The 19103-nt window shown below is 43.2% G+C and overlaps 1 protein-coding gene across 5 annotated transcripts in view; it reads left to right on the top strand.

The window, feature by feature from the left end:
* The first annotated feature begins 1745 nt into the window (after nt 1-1745).
* The window catches only part of PRUNE2 (prune homolog 2 with BCH domain), a 308955-nt gene continuing 291597 nt past the window's right edge, over nt 1746-19103 (top strand). For 4 of the 5 annotated variants that reach the window (XM_055426909.2, XM_055426908.2, XM_055426911.2 and 1 more), the window contains exon 1: nt 1746-1967. In XM_055426909.2, the coding sequence (XP_055282884.2) occupies nt 1932-1967 (36 nt within the window). In that variant the 5' untranslated portion in view covers nt 1746-1931. Of the gene's footprint in view, nt 1968-1997; nt 3067-19103 lie in introns of those variants that run through there. The other variant, XM_055426907.2, reaches the window with a different exon arrangement.

The following is a 19103-nucleotide window of genomic DNA, read 5'->3' as shown; positions in this document are numbered from 1 at the left end:
CTCTCTTAATCAGATCTGTAGACTCAACTGATTTCTTTTTATTGGGTCCTCCTGAATAAAAAAAAAAAACAGTTGGATAATTACATACACACACAAGATGAGAGAGAGAAAGAGAGAAACCTTTCATATGTACATTTATTCATTAAGATATATTTATTGAAATTTATGTATGAAATGAACTGTGTTAGGGATACATCAATGAATGAGATAGGCAATGCCCTTGTTCTCATAGAACTCACAGCCTGGTGGAGAACAGACAAATAATCAGGCAATTTATAGTAGAGTAGACATTATACATTGCTGTGAGACAACATGAAAGGGGCAACTGACTCAGTATGGGGGTGGAAAGGGAGAAGTAGATCAGAAGAGTCTTCCTGGAGGAAGATAACGTCTAAGCAGCATCAGCAAATCCTGGGAGATAGTTAAGAATGAAAATTCTCAGGCTCTTTAAATAGACCTATTAAGCCTGAAATTCTCTGAGTGAAGCACAAAAATCTACGTTTCAGTACATCTCTGGGTGGTTCAGATACACACTAAAGTTTGTGTGCCAGATGATCATACCTGGCCTGCATGTGGGAATCACTTGGAGCATTTTTATACCAGACTGATGCAGTCTTCCTGCTCTTGGAGCAACTGATTTTATTGGTCTGGAATATAGCCTGGGAAGCAGTATTTTTTTTTTTAAAGCCCTGGGTGATATTAATGTGATTTTGAAGTGTAGTCAGTGTCGAGGTCACTCCTCTAAGCTGACAGCTGAAGCATGAGTTAGCTAGGCAGTGGGGCTGGAGGGAGGGCAGGAAGGGCATTACAGGCAGGTGTGCCAAAGTACAGATATATGTGGGCCCCCGATAAGGCAGGCTAGAGAGTCCACATGACAATATTCTGTGACTTAAAATAAGGTTCGTGGCTATGAGTTTAAGTGTTTATTGCAGTACATCTTAAACTTTAATGTACAGATAAATGATCTGAAGATCTTGTACAAACACAGACCCTTATGCAGGAAGGAGGTTCTGTCGCCCTCACTGTTCCTGAGCACACGTGTCAGAGTGGATGGGGGCTGCGACTGAAGAAGGATGGATGTATCCATAGCCCCAGGGCCAACATAAGGGTACCCAATTAGGGTGAACTGCAGAGGTCTGTTGCTGGGCAGGTATGTTTTGAGAGCAAGAAGGAAAGATGCAACGTACCACAACCTCCTAGCCTGCTCTTCCTATTATTTTCCATCAAGGTCGTACTGCTTTTAGCTGAGCAGTAACCCCCTCCACCCCACAATCTAGCTGAGTGTGTCCCCTGGCCAGGACAGCAGAGCCGGCTCATTAAGTGACCATTGGAGCTCTCTGTAACTTGCCAGCCAGCCAGGAAGGCGCTGGCCGAGGAGGGGAGCTCTCTGGGGGACTCTCTTCCCTCTTTCCACCTCCCCTGGCTGACAGCGGCGGTGCCTGCGGCAGAGCCTCCCTCTGCAGCAGCCCCTTGCCCTTGGCTCACACTTCTGGGCGCTGTCCATGGTTGCAGCATCCTTCGGCGCGCCACGTCAGGAGGCCGCAGCGGGGCCCTGCGATTGGCGGAGGAGCCCCTCGCCATCCGCCAACACTCCCGCCCCCGCGCCCCAGCCCCGGAGCTCCGGCCCCACAGGCGCGTGCCAGCCAGCGTGCCAGGAGCGCCCTGGGGCTCCCGGGCGTCACACCCACTTTCCTTATTAGGGGAGAGTCGGACGCTCCGAGCGGGCGGCGGGGCTCGGGGTGGGGTGGGGAGCCCTGGGAGGCGACAGCCGAGAGCTCAGCCACAACCTCAGCCGCCTCCGAGCGGTAGGAGGGAGCAGCCGGTCGCTGCGTCCCGGGCGGCCACTTTCCGGGGACCCGGCTCCTCTCGCCCGGGAGGAGATAGTCCTCTGCGCCCTCCGGGTATCCCCGGTCCATACCTTTCTCAACGACATGGAAGAATTTTTGCAGCGCGCCAAGTCTAAATTGGTAAGTTGAGGGAGCGAAGATGTGTGCGTTGGTTCACGCGCGCGCGTTGATGCGTGGGCATTACAGCAGAGGAGGAAGAAACAACTTTGCCACTTAGTTGTCAGGGAGTGCGGGCTGTCCTCTGGAAAGAATCTCTGCGACTCTGGGGCTTACACCAGGCAGTCTGTCTCCATAATCCGCCCCCAGAGCCAAAGCGCCGGTGGGGTGGTGGTGACCTGGTCCAAGTTGGGCGCTGTGTGTCCAGCTCTGACCTCTTTGGCTTCCAGTTGGAGAGACGCAGATACAGCCAGACCTATAGTTTGCCCCTGAAGGGTAGAGGATAAATGGGTGTGGTGTTCCTTGCGATAAAAGAGCCCAGACTTCTGCAGACGCAGTACGCTTAAGTGTAAAGGGAAAAGAAGCTGTACTTTAGCTGGAGGGGATGACAAAACCTAAATAAGGACGTGGTAATGCCGACCGAGAGGAATGTGTGAGAATGTCAGTTTACCCGAGCATCCCTTACACGGGGATGTCAGGGGTATTCTAGTGTGAATCGAGTCTCTCTGGGCCCTATTCAGATCTGTCTCTTGTGGCAGAGGCAGAAGGGGAAAACCTCAACTGTTGCTGTTGCTTTGGGGTTTGCCAGATTATCTTTCTCCTGGAAGCAGACCAGCGTGTTGGCTGACTGTTTTACTGTACTGCTGTCCAAACAGTGAAGGGTAATTTCTCTGTGTATATTGACAGTTGCTATACATTCTGGAACAACAGACTCTAGCAGTTTCCTGATTCCAAATTGTTTTGGCTCTCCAGCATTGCAGTAATGAGCATAATGGAAATGTTTCTTTTCTGGCACTTAACAAAAAAGCTTTTGCCTATTTGGAAGCAATATCTTTAATGAACACTGAAAGCACCTTTTACAGGCCTGGCATAGGAGGAATTGCATAATTTATGTTGCCCTTAACCTTTAAACCTTCATAAAAGCCAAAATACAAAGTCTGCATTAAGATGACGTCTTAATCACAAGGCATGGTATTTGCAGGGTTTTTTTTCCTGTAACTCATTTACCCTTGCACAACAAAGGGAATGAAGACGAATGTGTGATTCTTACAGAGATTTAACTGTAAGTATACTTTAAAAGACTATTAAAGTTGATTCTTACAGAGATTTAACTGTAAGTATCCTTTAAGAGACCTTTAAAGTTGACTAATGCTAATATAAATACTTTGTTTTCTACCTTAAGCCTCCCAGAGAGTTGATAGTCTGTGGGGATTTCAGAATTGAGGGGGTTTGTGATTGTTTCTGTGTTTACTGCTGACCGTCTTATAGGTTTACTTGAGCACATGAAGGAAAAAACTGAAATACTTGCATTTCTTTTTTCTTTTTTGCATTTCTGATAGTATAACTATGCTCTTTGTTCTTTTTCTAACATTAAGTGAGAAATGATCAAAAAAGATCAATTTTGGCAACTTACTCATTTTTTTCGTGGATAAAAAAATGGTGATCAATCATCATGCAGTTGTAAACTGCACCTGTGTTCCACTCCTGTAACATTTATTTTAATAATAAACATGTAGATTGTGGGGTCTGATGTGAGCAAGAGGTTTGTCTCATTTCTGAAGAGCAATTGCTGAGGTGAAAAATTCCCTGTTTCAGATTAATGAGGTGAAAGTCATGCTTAAGTTTATTTACTGAGTCCTTTCACTAGAGGAACAGTTGCTCTTCATCATTAAAAAAAATGACAGGAAAAAGAACTAATTGTTTGTAATACTATTCCCAGTTTCCTGCTTTAGCTGGAAGAATAATTACTGCTAATTTTATCTTTTTTCTTGTAATAGGTTTTTTGTTAGCGATCACAAGTAACCTTTCATCTTTAGCCATAGTAAAGGTGGTTTTAGTGTCACATTTCCCCTGAAAAATTATATTTTCTAGGTAAATAAAAATTTTACTTAATATACAACATTCAACTATGGTAGTAGGTAAACCTTTTACTTTAGAGGATATATATATATATATACTCTTTGTTTAGAAGAAAAAAATTAAATCAGTAATTATGGCATTCATTTGTGAGAGGTTTATTCACAATAGAGTGGTAGGGTTTTTAAAAATTAGGTTAATCCTTTGGGAAACACTTTAGGGAGAAGAAAAGTACCATGCTGGTTCTCACCTAGAGTTTATTAGACCAGAACTAGATTGAATTTAGGTGTTATCTTATATAGATTTATCTTTATGAAACCTAAAAAAATGTCTAATGGGTAGGGATTATTTCCTACCTACTTGACTTCTTTCTTTGATATTCTGTACATATGATATATATCTTTTAATGATTTGAAATAACCAGTTCCCTCTCAAAATCTTAATGTTACCAAACCAAAGTTGGATTGGCTTGCTTGCACTCAGTAAAGCCAATCTACTGACACTGGGTTATGGTACAAGAAAACGCAATATTTATTTCAGGTTCCAAACAAGGAGTCCAGTATTTAGTACTCAAAAGGCCTGAACTCCCCAGTAACTTTTAGGGAAAGGTTTTAAAAGTCATGGTGAGGAACAGGGGCATTGTGGGGTACATGATCAACTCATGAGCATTCTTCTGATTGGTTGGTGATGAGGTAATTGGGACCTCACCAGTTTCAGACCACTGTCTGGTTCCAGCCACTCTGGGACCTATGTGCTTGTGGGCAGCATATAGTTAACTTCTACCTGATAGGGGTTTCAGTATCTGAAAAACAGCTCAAAATATACAACTCAGAATATTATCTATAACTCTTAAGAAGGAACTAAAGGTCCTTGACTTTTTTTAATGGCTAAATTCTTATTATTTTGTCTTGTTTGTTTTTCTTTCTTTCTACATTTTTTTCACTTCTCTGATTAAATGTATTCTTTGGAACTCAAGGAAGGCCTAGGAGGCTAAAGCTTTTCTGCAGAGGCAGGTGGAGAACATGGGAGGGGGAGCAGTCTGTTCCAGGCAGGCCCTGTAGGGTCTTGTTCTGTTGTATTAACATAACCTCTTCATCACTGGAGCTAGCTAATTTCAAAGACCAAAGAAATTGTAAATTGTAAAATGGAATTACTATTAGCCATAGATAAAATCTCCAATAACCAAAACTTTGGAGAAATTGTTTGTATGCCCTTTCTTCTGACTAGGAGCATTTATTATTCATCTGTCGTTGTGAGGAGGGAAGCTCTGCTGTTCTAGGCCAGGCCCTTGGGTGGAGCAGAAATCTTTGAAGTAGAAGGAAGGTTTTTCATTTTTAATCAGGTAGCTTGAAGCTTATTTCTATTGAAATTGGGAGTGGTCTCCTAATTCTTTTTTCACCTCAGTTCTGCTAGTCCTCAAACTGAGGCAGATTCAGTTACTTAATCCCATCTGACTTTTCCTTAAATTTCCCCTTCTGATACTTCCCCTTCATTCGTGAGAATATGTGGCATTTATGAGGAATGACAAAAGTAAACCTCAAGTGTGGCCTAAGAGGGATCACCCTCTTCTGAAGCTCAAATGCTTCTCAAGGGGGCCTGCCTCCTGCCTGGTAAGAGCAGGCTTGGGTACCTGCAGTTTCTCTGTAAAACACCTTAGCTGAAGGCGGAGGACAGCAAGGGAAATAGTCACTCCTTCCGAGCAGTCTGTAGAAGTGGTGCCTTCCTGACAACTAGGGAACTCATTCAGTTATTTTTAAAACAATCAAGACAATAGAATAAGCACCAGGAGAGCAAGACCCCCCCAAGGCAGTAGGGATGGAAATCAAAGGATAATGCTTGTTACCTGGGTTCCCTTCCCCTTATGAGAACCCAGCTATGCTTCTTTTTCTTTTTTTAAAACTAGTATTTATTTTATTATACAGGAGGATGAATATATCTTCCTGTTTTTACTGATCACTTAGAATTTTTTTCCCAGTCTATTGAGAATTGTTTTGCAGAAAATAATTTTTCAAAGTGATTCTTCAGTTGCCGTGGTTTATTCCTTTCTAAGTTTTGGTTATCACAGATCAGCCTGAACAAGTCATTTCCGAGGGATAGCCACATATCAGTTCAGTTCAGTTCAGTCGCTCAGTCGTGTCCGACTCTTTGCGACCCCATGAGTCACAGCACTCAGGCCTCCCTGTCCATCACCAACTTCCGGAGTTCACTTAAACTCATGTCCATCGAGTCGGTGATGCCATCCAGCCATCTCATTCTCTGTCGTCCCCTTCTCCTCCTGCCCTCAATCCCTCCCAGCATCGTAACCCTTACTTTGAAAAAGTCATTATTTGATCCTCCAGCTATGTTTCTGATCTGGATACTTACTGCTCGAACAAGAAATAAGAGCAAAAACACATTTTCTTTTTCTCCTGCCAGTGCGCACTTGACTTTTCCACCTGCCCATTCAGAGCTGAAATAGGGACAGAGATCAAATCCCGTAGTTCCAGTCTATCCTTAAATTTTAGCTGCACTTTCCATTTTCAGTTGCACCATTTCTGCAGTGCTGTCTTAGTAATTCTAACTCTTTCTGTGGTGAGAGAAATTGAAGATGGGGAGGGAATGAGGGCTTTGAGCCTTAGCCTGTGATTTGGCAAATGTCCTCCAATGTCATAGTAGTTAGCTCAAAAAAGTGTTCAGGCCAAGACAGCCTTATGATGTCAGTTAATGGTCCAAGTTCCCATGAACTTTGGAGAAAAAGAGGAGCTAAATGAGGAATGAGACCCCTGGAATTCTGATTGGCAGGAAGCCAGGGTCTCTACACAGGGCAGCCTGGCCGCTGAGCCTCTCCAACTGCCAGACTGCACCAGCTGATACAAGTCAAGAGGTGCTCAGGGCGGGGTCGCTGCAGCCCTCCTGCCCTCAGGGCTGGGTCATGAGCCAGCACTGGGGAAAGTGTCAGCTGCCAGCAGAAGGATACCGGGCACATCAGTATCCCAGGAATGCTGTGAGGAGAGGGTCACCATCACAGCCAGAGTCTGGGGACTGCATCTGCCCTCGAGCAGCGCCGGCTGCAGACAAAGGGCTCATTTCTGCAGTGGGAACTGGCCCATACGTGGACTTCTGTAGTAGAAAAATCCTGGGTGACCCTAAATGTCAACTGACACTCTGCTACGTGGCGTAGGGACAAGGAAGCACATTCAAAACTTTAAAGGACCACCCACATCAGAGTTGATAGAGGAGATGAGGTTTCAAAAAAAAAAGAAAAACACTGCAGTGTGTCTGCAGAGGAATCATCTTGATTGGAAATTGAGAAATATATCCTTCCTGACTTCCTTTATAGAAACAAGGTCATATGTATCAATAAAAAGCATCTTTAAAATGAATGTTCCATACCTTTTAAAGGGCCACGGTGGTAAGGGCTGAGAAGGATGGAGATGCTGGTAGAGCAGTTTCATTTGGAGAGCTGAGCTCATTCTGATCACAGGCCGCAGGGTCAGCTCCCTCCCCATCATGAGCCAGGGCTGGCACACTTGAAGACTGTGCCTCCTGTCAGAGCATTCCCAAGCAAGAAACTCAGGAATCCAAAGCACTTCTGCGAACGTGGTGTCACCGCCTTAGGGGCTGATGAGAAAAGAATCCTTGATTTTCTTAGTCCTGGAGTCAGCTCCATTTCTCACTGCCTGAACTTTCAAATTGGAGAGCTATGGTTTGTCCTCACCCTGGGGCCAGAGAACGAGACTTTTTCGGGGTAAATCTCAGAGTGGGTTGGTCTTCCTCAAAGATAAAGAATTGGTGACTGCTGTTAGGCCAGCACCTTGGGTCTGGGAAGATGCAATCAGGTGAGCAAGGACACTCTTTAATCAGAATTTTGGGGCATATTTTATAACTAGATAAAAAGATGACAACTTTTGTGTAACTTGTTTGTTTCTCTGTAGCATTAATTTGGGCAGATATTACCAATGGTTTAGATTTGGTATATCCCCCTGGGGAGCTCTTGTAAGCAATAGTAGTCTAATGATGGACGGGTCACTCTTTCCTTACATCTACTTCTCCCTAGGGTACTAGATGAGCAGAGAAAAGGGTGAGGGGTAAACACCTGGGTCTGAATGAAAGCTGCACAAGAGGAAAGAAGCTCTGGGACCAGAGAGGTCAAGTGCATGGTGTTGCCTTGGTCACTGATTCTTTTTGAACCCTAGAGTCACGGAGCTTGGAGTCTTTCTTTGAAAAGAAACTGGGGAGGGGCAGGGCTGATGTATTCAGGAGGCAGAATTCACAGGAACTTTTATATGACTGGTGCCCTCTGGGTTTGTGCAGTATGCAATCACACATTGCATTATGATTATAATTGTAATATTACAATATTACATTTGTGCACATTGTAATTATGCACAATCACACATGGCCGCCCTGCCGCAGGTCCCAGAGTAACCTACTCAAAGTCTCTGGCAACGTTCCAAATCCATTTCTATCTGAGCTCTGTGGCTTTGGGCTTTGGTTTCTAAGGAAAAGTCATCTTTCTTCTTAAGAGCTCTTGGGAGGCTAATTGGGCACTTGATCGCCCTGAAAAATTAGATCCACAAAGGTTGGGTCAGAAAAACTAAGCTGATATTATAGCCTTGGGTTTTTAATCTGAAAAATGAGATAATGATACCAACTTTGCAGCCTTGTCAGAAAGCCAAAATAATGTACCTACAGCCCTCAGCATAGAGCTTGAAACAATGGCTACTTCTGTCCCTTTGCCCCCAAGGTGTCCTTTCCTGCAGTTCCTTGTCTCAGTGATGGCATTAATATTCATCTGATTTCTCCAATTGGGAACTTCCTTTTACTCTATCCCTTCCCCACCCACCGTATCTCAGACATCCAGATGAGTCCAATGGCCAGCTAGCCAGTTGATCCCCTGCAGACTACTCTCCTTCCCACTGCTGCCAGCAATTGTGAAAGTGTCTTTTATTTCTGTCACAGTTCATTTCAGTTCAGTTGCTCAGTCGTGTCCGACTCTCTGCAACCCCATGAATCACAGCACACCAGGCCTCCCTGTCCATCACCAACTCCCGGAGTTCACTCAAACTCATGTCCATCGAGTTGGTGATGCCATCCAGCCATCTCATTCTCTGTCGTCCCCATCTCCTCCCGCCCCCAATCCCTCCCAGCATCAGAGTCTTTTCCAGTGAGTCAACTCGTCGCATGAGGTGGCCAAAGTATTGGAGTTTCAGCTTTAGCATCAGTCCTTCCAATGAACACCCAGGATTGATCTCCTGTAGAATGGACTGGTTGGATCTCCCTGCGGTCCAAGGGACTCTCAAGAGTCTTCTCCAGCACCACAGTTCAAAAGCATCAATTCTTCGGCGATCAGCTTTCTTCACAGTCCAACTCTCACATCCATACATGACCACGGAAAAAACATAGCCTTGACTAGATGGACCTTGGTTGGCAAAGTAATGTCTCTGCTTTTTAATATGCTATCTAGGTTGGTCATAACTTTCCTTCCAAGGAGTAAGCGTCTTTTCATTTCCTGGCTGCAGTCAGCATCTGCAGTGATTTTGGAGCCCCAAAAAATAAAGTCTGACACTGTTTCCACTGTTTTTCCATCTATTTCCCATGAAGTGATGGGACCAGATGCCATGATCTTCGTTTTCTGAATGTTGAGCTTCAAGCCAACCTTTTCACTCTCCTCTTTCACTTTCATCAAGAGGCCTTTGAGTTCTTCTTCACTTTCTGCCATAAGGGTGGTGTCATCTGCATATCTGAGGTTATTAATATTTCTCCCGGCAATCTTGATTCCAGCTTGTGCTTCTTCCAGCCCAGCATTCCTTATGATGTACTCTGCATATAAGTTAAATAAGCAAGGTAACAGTATACAGCCTTGACGTACTCCTTTTCCTATTTGGAACCAGTCTGTTGTTCCATGTACAGTTCTGACTGTTGCTTCCTGACCTGCATACAGGTTTCTCAAGAGGCAGGTCAGGTGCTCTGGGATTCCCATCTCTTTCAGAATTTTTCACAGTTTATTGTGATCCACACAGTCAACGGCTTTGGCATTGTCAATAAAGCAGAAATAGATGTTTTTCTGGAACTCTCTTGCTTTCTCCATGATCCAGCGGATGTTGGCAATTTGATCTCTGGTGCCTCTGCCTTTTCTAAAACCTGCTTGAACATCTGGGAGTTCACAGTTCACATATTGCTGAAGCCTAGCTTGGAGAATTTTGAGCATGACTTTACTAGTGCGTGAGATGAGTGCAATTGTGTGATAGTTTGAGCATTCTTTGGCATTGCCTTTGGGATTGGAATGAAGACTGACCTTTTCCAGTCCTGTGGCCATTGCTGAGTTTTCCAAATTTGCTGGCATATTGAGTGCAGCACTTTCATAGCATCATTTTCAAGATTTGAAATAGCTCAACTGGAATTCCATCACCTCCACTAGCTTTGTTCATAGTAATGCTTCCTAAGGCCCACTTGACTTCACATTCCAAGATGTCTGGCTCTAGGTCAGTGATCACGTTATCGTGACTATCTTGGTCATGAAGATCTTTTTTGTACAGTTCTTCTGTGTATTCTTGCCACCACTTCTTAATATCTTCTGCTTCTGTTAAGTCCATACCATTTCTGTCCTTTATCGAGCCCATCTTTGCATGAAATGTTCCCTTGGAATCTCTAATTTTCTTAAAGAGATCTCTTGTTTTTCCTATTCTGTTGTTTTCCTCTATTTCTTTGCATTGATGACTGAGGAAGGCTTTCTTATCTCTCCTTGCTATTCTTTGGAACTCTGCATTCAGATGCTTATATCTTTCCTTTTCTCCTTTGCTTTTCGCTTCTCTTCTTTTCACAGCTATTTGTAAGACCTCCTCAGACAGCCATTTCACTTTTTTGCATTTCTTTTCCATGGGGATGGTCCTGGTCCCTTTCTCCTGTACAATGTCATGAACCTCCGTCCAGAGTTCATGAGGCACTCCATCTATCAGATCTATTCCCTGAAGTCTATTTCTTACTTCCACTGTATAATCATAAGGGATTTGATTTAGGTCATGTCTGAATGGTCTAGTGGTTTTCCCTACTTTCTTCAATTTCAGTCTGAATTTGGCAATAAGGAGTTCATGATCTGAGCCAAAGTCAACTCCTGGTCTTGTTTTTGCTAACTGTATAGAGCTTCTCCATCTTTGGCTGCAAAGAATATAATCAATCTGATTTCGGTGTTGACCATCTGGTGATGTCCATGTGTAGAGTCTTCTCTTGTGTTGTTGGAAGCGGGTGTTTGCTATGACCAGTGCATTCTCTTGACAAAACTCTATTAGCCTTTGCCCTGCTTCATTCCATGCTCCAAGGCCAAATTTGCCTGTTACTCCAGGTGTTTCTTGACTTCCTACTTTTGCATTCCAGTCCCTTATAATGAAAAGGAACAGACTGGTTCCAAATAGGAAAAGGAATACATCAAGTTTGTGTATTGTCACCCTGTTTATTTAACTTATGTGCAGAGTACATCATGAGGAACTCTGGGCTAGAAGAAGCACAAGCTGGAATCAAGATTGCTGGGAGAAATATCAGTAACCTCAGACATGCAGATGACACCACCCTTATGGCAGAAAGTGAAGGGGAACTCAAAGGCCTCTTGATGAAAGTGAAAGAGGAGAGTGAAAAGGTTGGCTTGAAGCTCAACATTCAGAAAACGAAGATCATGGCATCTGGTCCCATCACTTCATGGGAAATAGATGGGGAAACAGTGGAAACAGTGTCAGACTTTATTTTTTGGGGCTCCAAAATCACTGCAGATGCTGACTGCAGCCAGGAAATGAAAAGACGCTTACTCCTTGGAAGGAAAGTTATGACCAACCTAGATAGCATATTAAAAAGCAGAGACATTACTTTGCCAACCAAGGTCCATCTAGTCAAGGCTATGGTTTTTCCAGTGGTCATGTATGGATGTGAGAGTTGGACTGTGAAGAAAGCTGATCGCCGAAGAATTGATGCTTTTGAACTGTCGTGCTGGAGAAGACTCTGGAGAGTCCCTTGGACTGCAGGGAGATCCAACCAGTCCATTCTACAGGAGATCAATCCTGTGTGTTCATTGGAAGGACTGATGCTAAAGCTGAAACTCCAATACTTTGGCCACCTCATGCGACGAGTTGACTCACTGGAAAAGAGTCTGATGCTGGGAGGGATTGAGGGTGGGAGGAGATGGGGACGACAGAGAATGAGATGGCTGGATGGCATCACCGACTCGCTGGACATGAGTTTGAGTGAACTCCGGGAGTTGGTGATGGACAGGGAGGCCTGGCATGTTGTGATTCATGGGGTCGCAAAGAGTCGGACACGACTGAGCGACTGAACTGAAACTGAACTGAATAATGAAAAGGACATCTTTTTTGGGTGTTAGTTCTAAAAGGTCTTGTAGGTCTTCATAGAACTGTTCAACTTTGGCTTCTTCAGCATTACTGGTTGGGGCATAGGCTTGGATTACTGCATTATTGAATGGTTTGCCTTGGAAACGAACAGAAATCATTCTGTCGTTTTTAAGATTGCATCCAAGTACTGCATTTTAGACTCTTTTGATGACCATGATGGCTACTCCATTTCTTCTAAGGGATTCCTGCCCACAGTAGTAAATATAATGGTCATCTGAGTTAAATTCACCCATTCCAGTCCATTTTAGTTCACTGATTCCTAGAATGTCGATGTTCACTCTTGCCATCTCCTGTTTGACCACTTCCAATTTGCCTTGATTCGTGGACCTAACATTCCAGGTTCCTATGCAATATTGCTCTTTACGGCACCAGACCTTGCTTCTATCACCAGTCACATCCACAACTGGGTATTGGTTTTGCTTTGGCTCCATCCCTTCATTCCTTCTACAGTTATTTCTCCACTGATCTCCAGTAGCATACTGGGCACCTACCGACCTGGGGAATTCCTCATTCAGTATCCTGTCATTTTGCCCTTTGATACTGTTCACGGGGTTCTCAAGGCAAGTATACTGAAGTGGTTTGCCGTTCCCTTTTCCAGTGGACCACATTCGGCTGTGGTCCATGTGATCAGATTGACTAGTTTTTTGTGATTATGATTTCAGTCACATCACTGCCTTAAATCCTTCTTATCACTTCCCATTGTTGTTAAGAGAACAGACAACTCTCTTACCCTGACCCTAGGATCTGACTCATCTGCTGCCCACCTTCTGCTGGCTCCTTCTCCTAGTTTAAATAACCCCTACCTCTTCTTCAGATCAGGGGAAGATGAAGCGAAAACTTTGCTGAGTGACCCCTTTCCACCCAACCTCCCAGTTCATGAATCTAAGTCAAGGTTTTGGGTGATATTTTTAGATCATTTATCTCAGCTTGTTATTATATCTCTATTGGGCATGTTTGTTTGATTAATGAGTAGGGACCAAGGTCTCTGTATGGATTTGCTCCAGAGACCTGTACTCCAGAACCTGGTGCAGTGCCTGAAGCTCAGTAAATGGCTCTTGTTTGTTTGTGAGAGGCTTTTTTGGGGCAATTAATCATTCCTCATTATCTTTAATTAAGCCCCACGTGAGTGCTAAGTTGCTTCAGTCATGTCTAACTCTTTGCCACCCCATGGACTGTAGCCCACCAGGCTCCTCTGTCCATGGGATTCTCCAGGAAAGAATACTAGAGTGGGTTGACATGCTCTCCTTCAGGAGATATTTCTGACCTAGGAAAGAATCCATGTCTCTTATATCACCTGCGTTGGCAGATGGATTCTTTACCAGCACCACCACCTTGGAAGCATGTATACTTAGTTGCTCAGTTGTGTCCCAGTATTTGAGACCTCATGAACTGTAGCCCATGAGGCTCTCTGTCCATGGAATTTTCCAAGCAAGAATACTGGAATGGGTTGCCATTTCCTACTCCAGGGAATCTTCCCGACCCACGGATCAAATCCTTGTCTCCTGCGTCTCCTGCATTGGCAGGCAGATTCTTTACCACTGAGCCACCAGGGAAGCCCTGAGCCATGACTGTGCTAAGCACAAAAATGTGGAAGTGTTTTTAGAATGAATGGAGCCATAAGATAAAAGGCTTGCAGAACTCATAAGACACTGTAGTGGCCAAAAAATGAATGAATGGATGAGCAGGTACAGACTTTTAGAGATCTGAATCTGGAGAAGGGCTGGCCATAGTGTATGGGAATTTGGGTTGGTTTGCTAGAAGGGAATGAGGAATGTTATGGTCAGGGAGTGCCATACAGTGATTTTATGTGGTACACACTTTGCACAAAATGTTACTGTAAAATAATGAGCTTAGTTTTTATGCATGATTGCTTGGAATCTGTAAGAATTGGTGGACTAAAGCATGAATGGATTGGAGAGAGGCAGGGAAGGGTATGGGCACTCTGCAAAACCACACTGGGCATCAGTAGGTAGAGTGGAACTATTGGAGCCTTAGATCTTCCACTGTGTGGTCCAAAGGGGAAAAATTAGACTCCCCCAATCCCAGTCATTTCACCAAGCTGGCCCAGCTTGTTGTGCTGCTTCTGGGCCGGCACTAATGTCATGAGACTAGCAGGGAAGATTTTTCAGTCCTTGATAGGAGAGTTGAAGGCCTTCCAGACTGGCCTCATCAGTCAAATGACATTAAGACTGTTGCAGGTGTGTTGTACTAAGACAAGAATATCTCTTTCACCCACAGTAATAAAAACATGAAAATGATCACGGTGAACAAGAGAGCCAGGAAGCTCTATTTACATTTTACAGAAACAGGGATGATTTTAATTTGACTGAAATTTGTTGACTATCTATCTTATCCCTAAGAAATATATTTTCCACTTAATACTCAAAACAGCCTTGTGAGGTAGCTATTATTTCCCTTTGCAGGTGAGGAAACTGAGGTTCAGGTGGGCAAGAAGTTTGCCCAAGTTTTCAAGTCAGTAGAGAACAGAACCAGTGTTTGCTCCCAGGTCATCTGACTCCCATTCCAGGACCCACTCCCACATCTGTGTCTTCCCACCAGATATCCTGGAACATTTCTTTCTCTTCAAATAAAATGCGAGCAACTTGGCAGGTTTATGGGAGGGTTGGGTAGTGAGTTAACTTTGACCCAAGAGAGGTTCATTTCTCTGTTTTTGACTATTTTATATTAAAATATCCTTGGATAATGGACTATCAATAATCAATCAATATTATTGAGAACCTGCTATGAGAAAGTTATGGTGCGGGACTATCTATGATTTGGTTGAATAAATTGGGAGACTGTTTCACTGTATGGCCAAGTGAAAGAAAAATAAAAGACTAATAAACTACTTGGAAAATAGAGTCTGTGACTAGCTTTTAGAGTGACTAGAAATATTGTGGGTGTGTAGTGAATTTTTGATAATGAGAATGGCTTTTCTAAAAATTTAGAAGTTGCCCCTTAGTTGCCATCAAAGTTGTGAGTACAATTTTTGGTTTTCCAGATTCCTTCATTTTTTTTAAACAAAGAACTGAGTTTTTAATGTCCTACAGTAAACTTCCTTCTGCTCTTTAGATTTCTTATGTTAAGAACTGATAATGAAAATATGTACAAACATTATTTCAATTTAGAAACTTATTTAAATTTAGTTGTATTATGTATAATATTAAAGGACACTTGCTCCTTGGAAGAAAAGCTATAACAAACCTAGATAGAGTATTAAAAAGCAGAGACATTACTTTGTTGACAAAGGTCCATCTACTCAAAGCTATGGCTTTTCCAGCAGTCATGTATGGATGTGAGAGTTGGGCCATAAAGAAGGCTGAGTGCCAAAGAATTGATGCTTTCAAACTGTGCTGCTGGAGAAGATTCTCAGGTCAGTCAATCATCAAAATCAAATCAGAAATCAACCCTGAATATTCATTGGAAGGACTGATGCTGAAGCTGAAGCTCCAATACTTTGGCCACCGAATGGGAAGAGCTGACTAGTTGGAAAAGACCCTGATGCTGAGAAAGATTGAGGACAGGAGAAGGGGGTGACAGCGCATGAGATGGTTGAATGACATCACCGACTCAATGGACATGAGTCTGAGCAAACTTCAGGAGATAGTGAAGGAAAGGGAAGCCTGGCATGCTGCAGTCCATGGGGTCACAAAGAGTCGGATACGACTGAGTGACTGAGCAACAGCAACAATATAGTGAAGTTCTCAAAAATGTGTTTTTAGTCAAACCTTTTTTCTCTGTAGTTTTATCATTACCATTTTATTTATGAATAATGTACAATTAAATGTGAGCTCCAGTTCAAATCCCAGATTCTGAATATAGTCAAAAAATTCTATTAAACTCACTATTAATGATAATTTCCATATGATTACTAAACATATTCATATACATTATCTTTTTAATTGGCATATATTTGATTCACAGACATTCGCAACTTAGTGTTATGTTTATTTCAGGTGTATAGCATAGTGATTCCATTTCATAGATATGTATATATATATATTCTTTTTCAGATTCTTTTCTCTTATTGGTTATCAAAAATTATTGAGTATCATTCCCTGTGCTATACAGTAGGTCCTCGCTGGTTATCTATTTTATATATAGTGGTGTGTTTGTTAATCCCAAACTCCTTATTTGTTTTTCCCCTCCTTTCACTTTTGGTCACCATAAGTTTGTTTTCCATATCTATGGATTTATTTCTGATTTGTAAATAAGTTTATTTGTACCTTTTTTCCCTTCCTTATTGTCACTCTCTTGCTGGAGACAGAAAAGTTGGGTTTGACTGAGCCAGTGAGTGTCGACAGAGTGAGCACAGTCTGGGTGACACAGCTGGCAGGAGGAGCTGGGGTTGGGAGTCAGGGTTTCTACTGTTTGCTTCACTTCTGCTCTCCAGACTGCCAGCTTAGCAATGATGCAGAAGACTACTGGATGTATTGGGGACACACACCTGGGAGTGAAGGAAAAGAGGGAGAAAGGAAAGAAGAAAGGTGGGGACGGAATTGGAAGGAAAGTAGGAGAAAAGCAAAGAAAAACAGGATTCGAGTGGAGGAAAGTTTGAAAAGTGGTGAGACGTAGAAGAAAATCTTTCCAAAAGCTCAGGATGAATTATCTGCACGAGTAAGAGCTCATGTGTCTGGAGTTCAAAGTTTCCAGAAAACTGAAAATTACACAAAGGCAGCCTTCCTTCAGACAACTGCCACTGAGTATTAAAAACCTACCTTGAGAATTAGTTCTTTCCTCACAGGAAAATCCCCTAGACTGTCTTTCTGAGCCAACTGGTATGATGATATCTGAAAGTCATTCAGAGAATGATGGGAACGCAGCAAAGACTCACAAATGCTGGCACCGATTTTATGTCATCCTCATTACTTAACTTGGGCTTTGACAGGATTTGTTTCTCTGAGTGGGGTGGTGGGAAGTGGTAGCCAGAGGTTGCCATTGCTGGTAATGTACAATAGGGGAACTGCACAAAGAAAACCACAGGCAAACAAACTTCCAGAAGTGGGCCCAAATGCTCAGCAAGTGTCATTCCATCTGATGTAGGGTTAACAGTCCTAAACACCTGCACAGACTCTGGAGGCCATAACATCAATGGCAGAAAGTTCACAGTAATGACCCTGAATAATCAAGGAAGAAAAATTATTTAAGCTTGCTGTCTTGTTTAAGAGAAGGTGGGGGTACGTAAGCAATTTCAGAAAAAAATTCCAACTCAGTTAATTAATGTTAAAAAAAAAATAGAACAGCAGTTGTTACATGGAGGGTAAGCTTCAGTTGTCTGGAAAAGTCCCTTGCGTGGCTGAGATCGTTCTTAAGTGAAGCCAGATATGTGAAATGTCATGGTTTATAGCAAGTGATCGTGAGTCTGGATGGAGTGATGATGGTGCTATAAATGTGAGCCTGATGTGGGAAAGCATAAATAGGCCCATGGCACATACGAAATGTGAGAAGCCCCACTCTCCACTCCCATTCTGAGTCAAGAACTTTACTCTGGTTCTGGGTTCCATAAAGAAGTTGCAGCAATGACCTTGGGGCTGTAAAATAAGAACAACCGGAGAGGGAGGGGCCGCGTGTTGATGGATTTTCTATTATTTGGAAAGTTTTAATGAAAGATTTCCCCATTGTAGGACCCATTTCTTTCTTTCAGTTGGAAACAACAGAACTTTAAAAATTAAAGTGGCTTTTTTGGTTTACTGTATAGGATAGGGAACTATACTAAATATTTTGTAATAATGGGAAAATAATTTGAAAAAAATTTATGTGTAACTGAGTCACTTTGCTGTACACCTGAAAATAGCACATTATAAGTCAACTCTACTTCAATAAAAATTAAAAAAATGAAAAAGAACAAGTGGCTTATTTTTAAAGAAGCCCAACAATTCAATTAGGTCTTTTTTTGCTGTAAAAAAATGATCTGTTGGAGCTTCCCTGGTGGCTCAGTGGTAAAGAATCTGCCTGCCAATGTAGGAGACACATGTTTGATTCTTGATCCAGGTAGATCCCATGTGCTGTGCAGCAACTAAGATCATTCACCATGACTATTGAGCCAGTGCTCTAGAGGCCAGGAGCTGCAAATACTGAACCCATGTGCCACAACTACTAAAGTCCCAGTGCCCTAGAGCCCGTGCTCTGCAACAAGGGAAGCCACCACAATGAGAAGCCTTTCCACCCCAAAGAGAGAGTAGCCCCCACTCAGTGCAACTGGAGCAAAGCCTGCATAGCAAGACCCAGCACAGCCACAGATAAATACATTAAATTATCTATTAATTGAAGGGTGCAAAAGAGAGATGTACATGTTTGCTTCTTGCTTTCCAAAATGGAAAAGAAGGGTGGGCCCAGGGAAGAAGCTCAGCCTGATGGAGGGGCGGTTTGCTTGTCTTGCACTCTTCATACACATTTTCTCTAGCAAGTGGCCCATGTTGCTGGCCAGACCAGCACCTTTCCCTGAGAGGACAGAAGTGTCATGACAGGTGGGTAGATTAGCTGCCCCCTGCTACTGGTATGTCTGACAGGACACGTGCCCAGTTGCTTTTCTGGGACAGCAGCGTCCCCAAGTCCCTCTCCAGGGAGGCTGAGGGCACGTTGCTCTCTGGCCTCCACCCTCTGCTTTGTTAACACTTTCATCTCTTCTCTGCCCTTAGCAACCTGGTTTGGTTTGCGTGCAGCATCTTCTAGCTGAAATATCAGGTAGAATTCTCTCACTCTTTGGCAGCTACCATGTAAACAGACTCCCAAATTTGGGAGGCCTGGATTCTTTCAAAGAAAGGTGAGCAGAATTTTGACCAATCCTTGTGATTTAAGATCAAACCAGTCCATCCTGAAGGAAATCAGTCCTGAATATTCTTTGGAAGGACTGATGCTGAGGGTGAAA

Source organism: Moschus berezovskii, chromosome 7 (assembly GCF_049115385.1).
Source record: "Moschus berezovskii isolate FMDL1 chromosome 7, NW_MosBer_1.0, whole genome shotgun sequence".
NCBI classification, from domain to species: Eukaryota; Metazoa; Chordata; class Mammalia; order Artiodactyla; family Moschidae; genus Moschus; species Moschus berezovskii.
The sequence above is the reverse complement of the archived record's forward strand: the minus strand, read 5'-3'. Positions and strand labels throughout refer to the sequence as shown.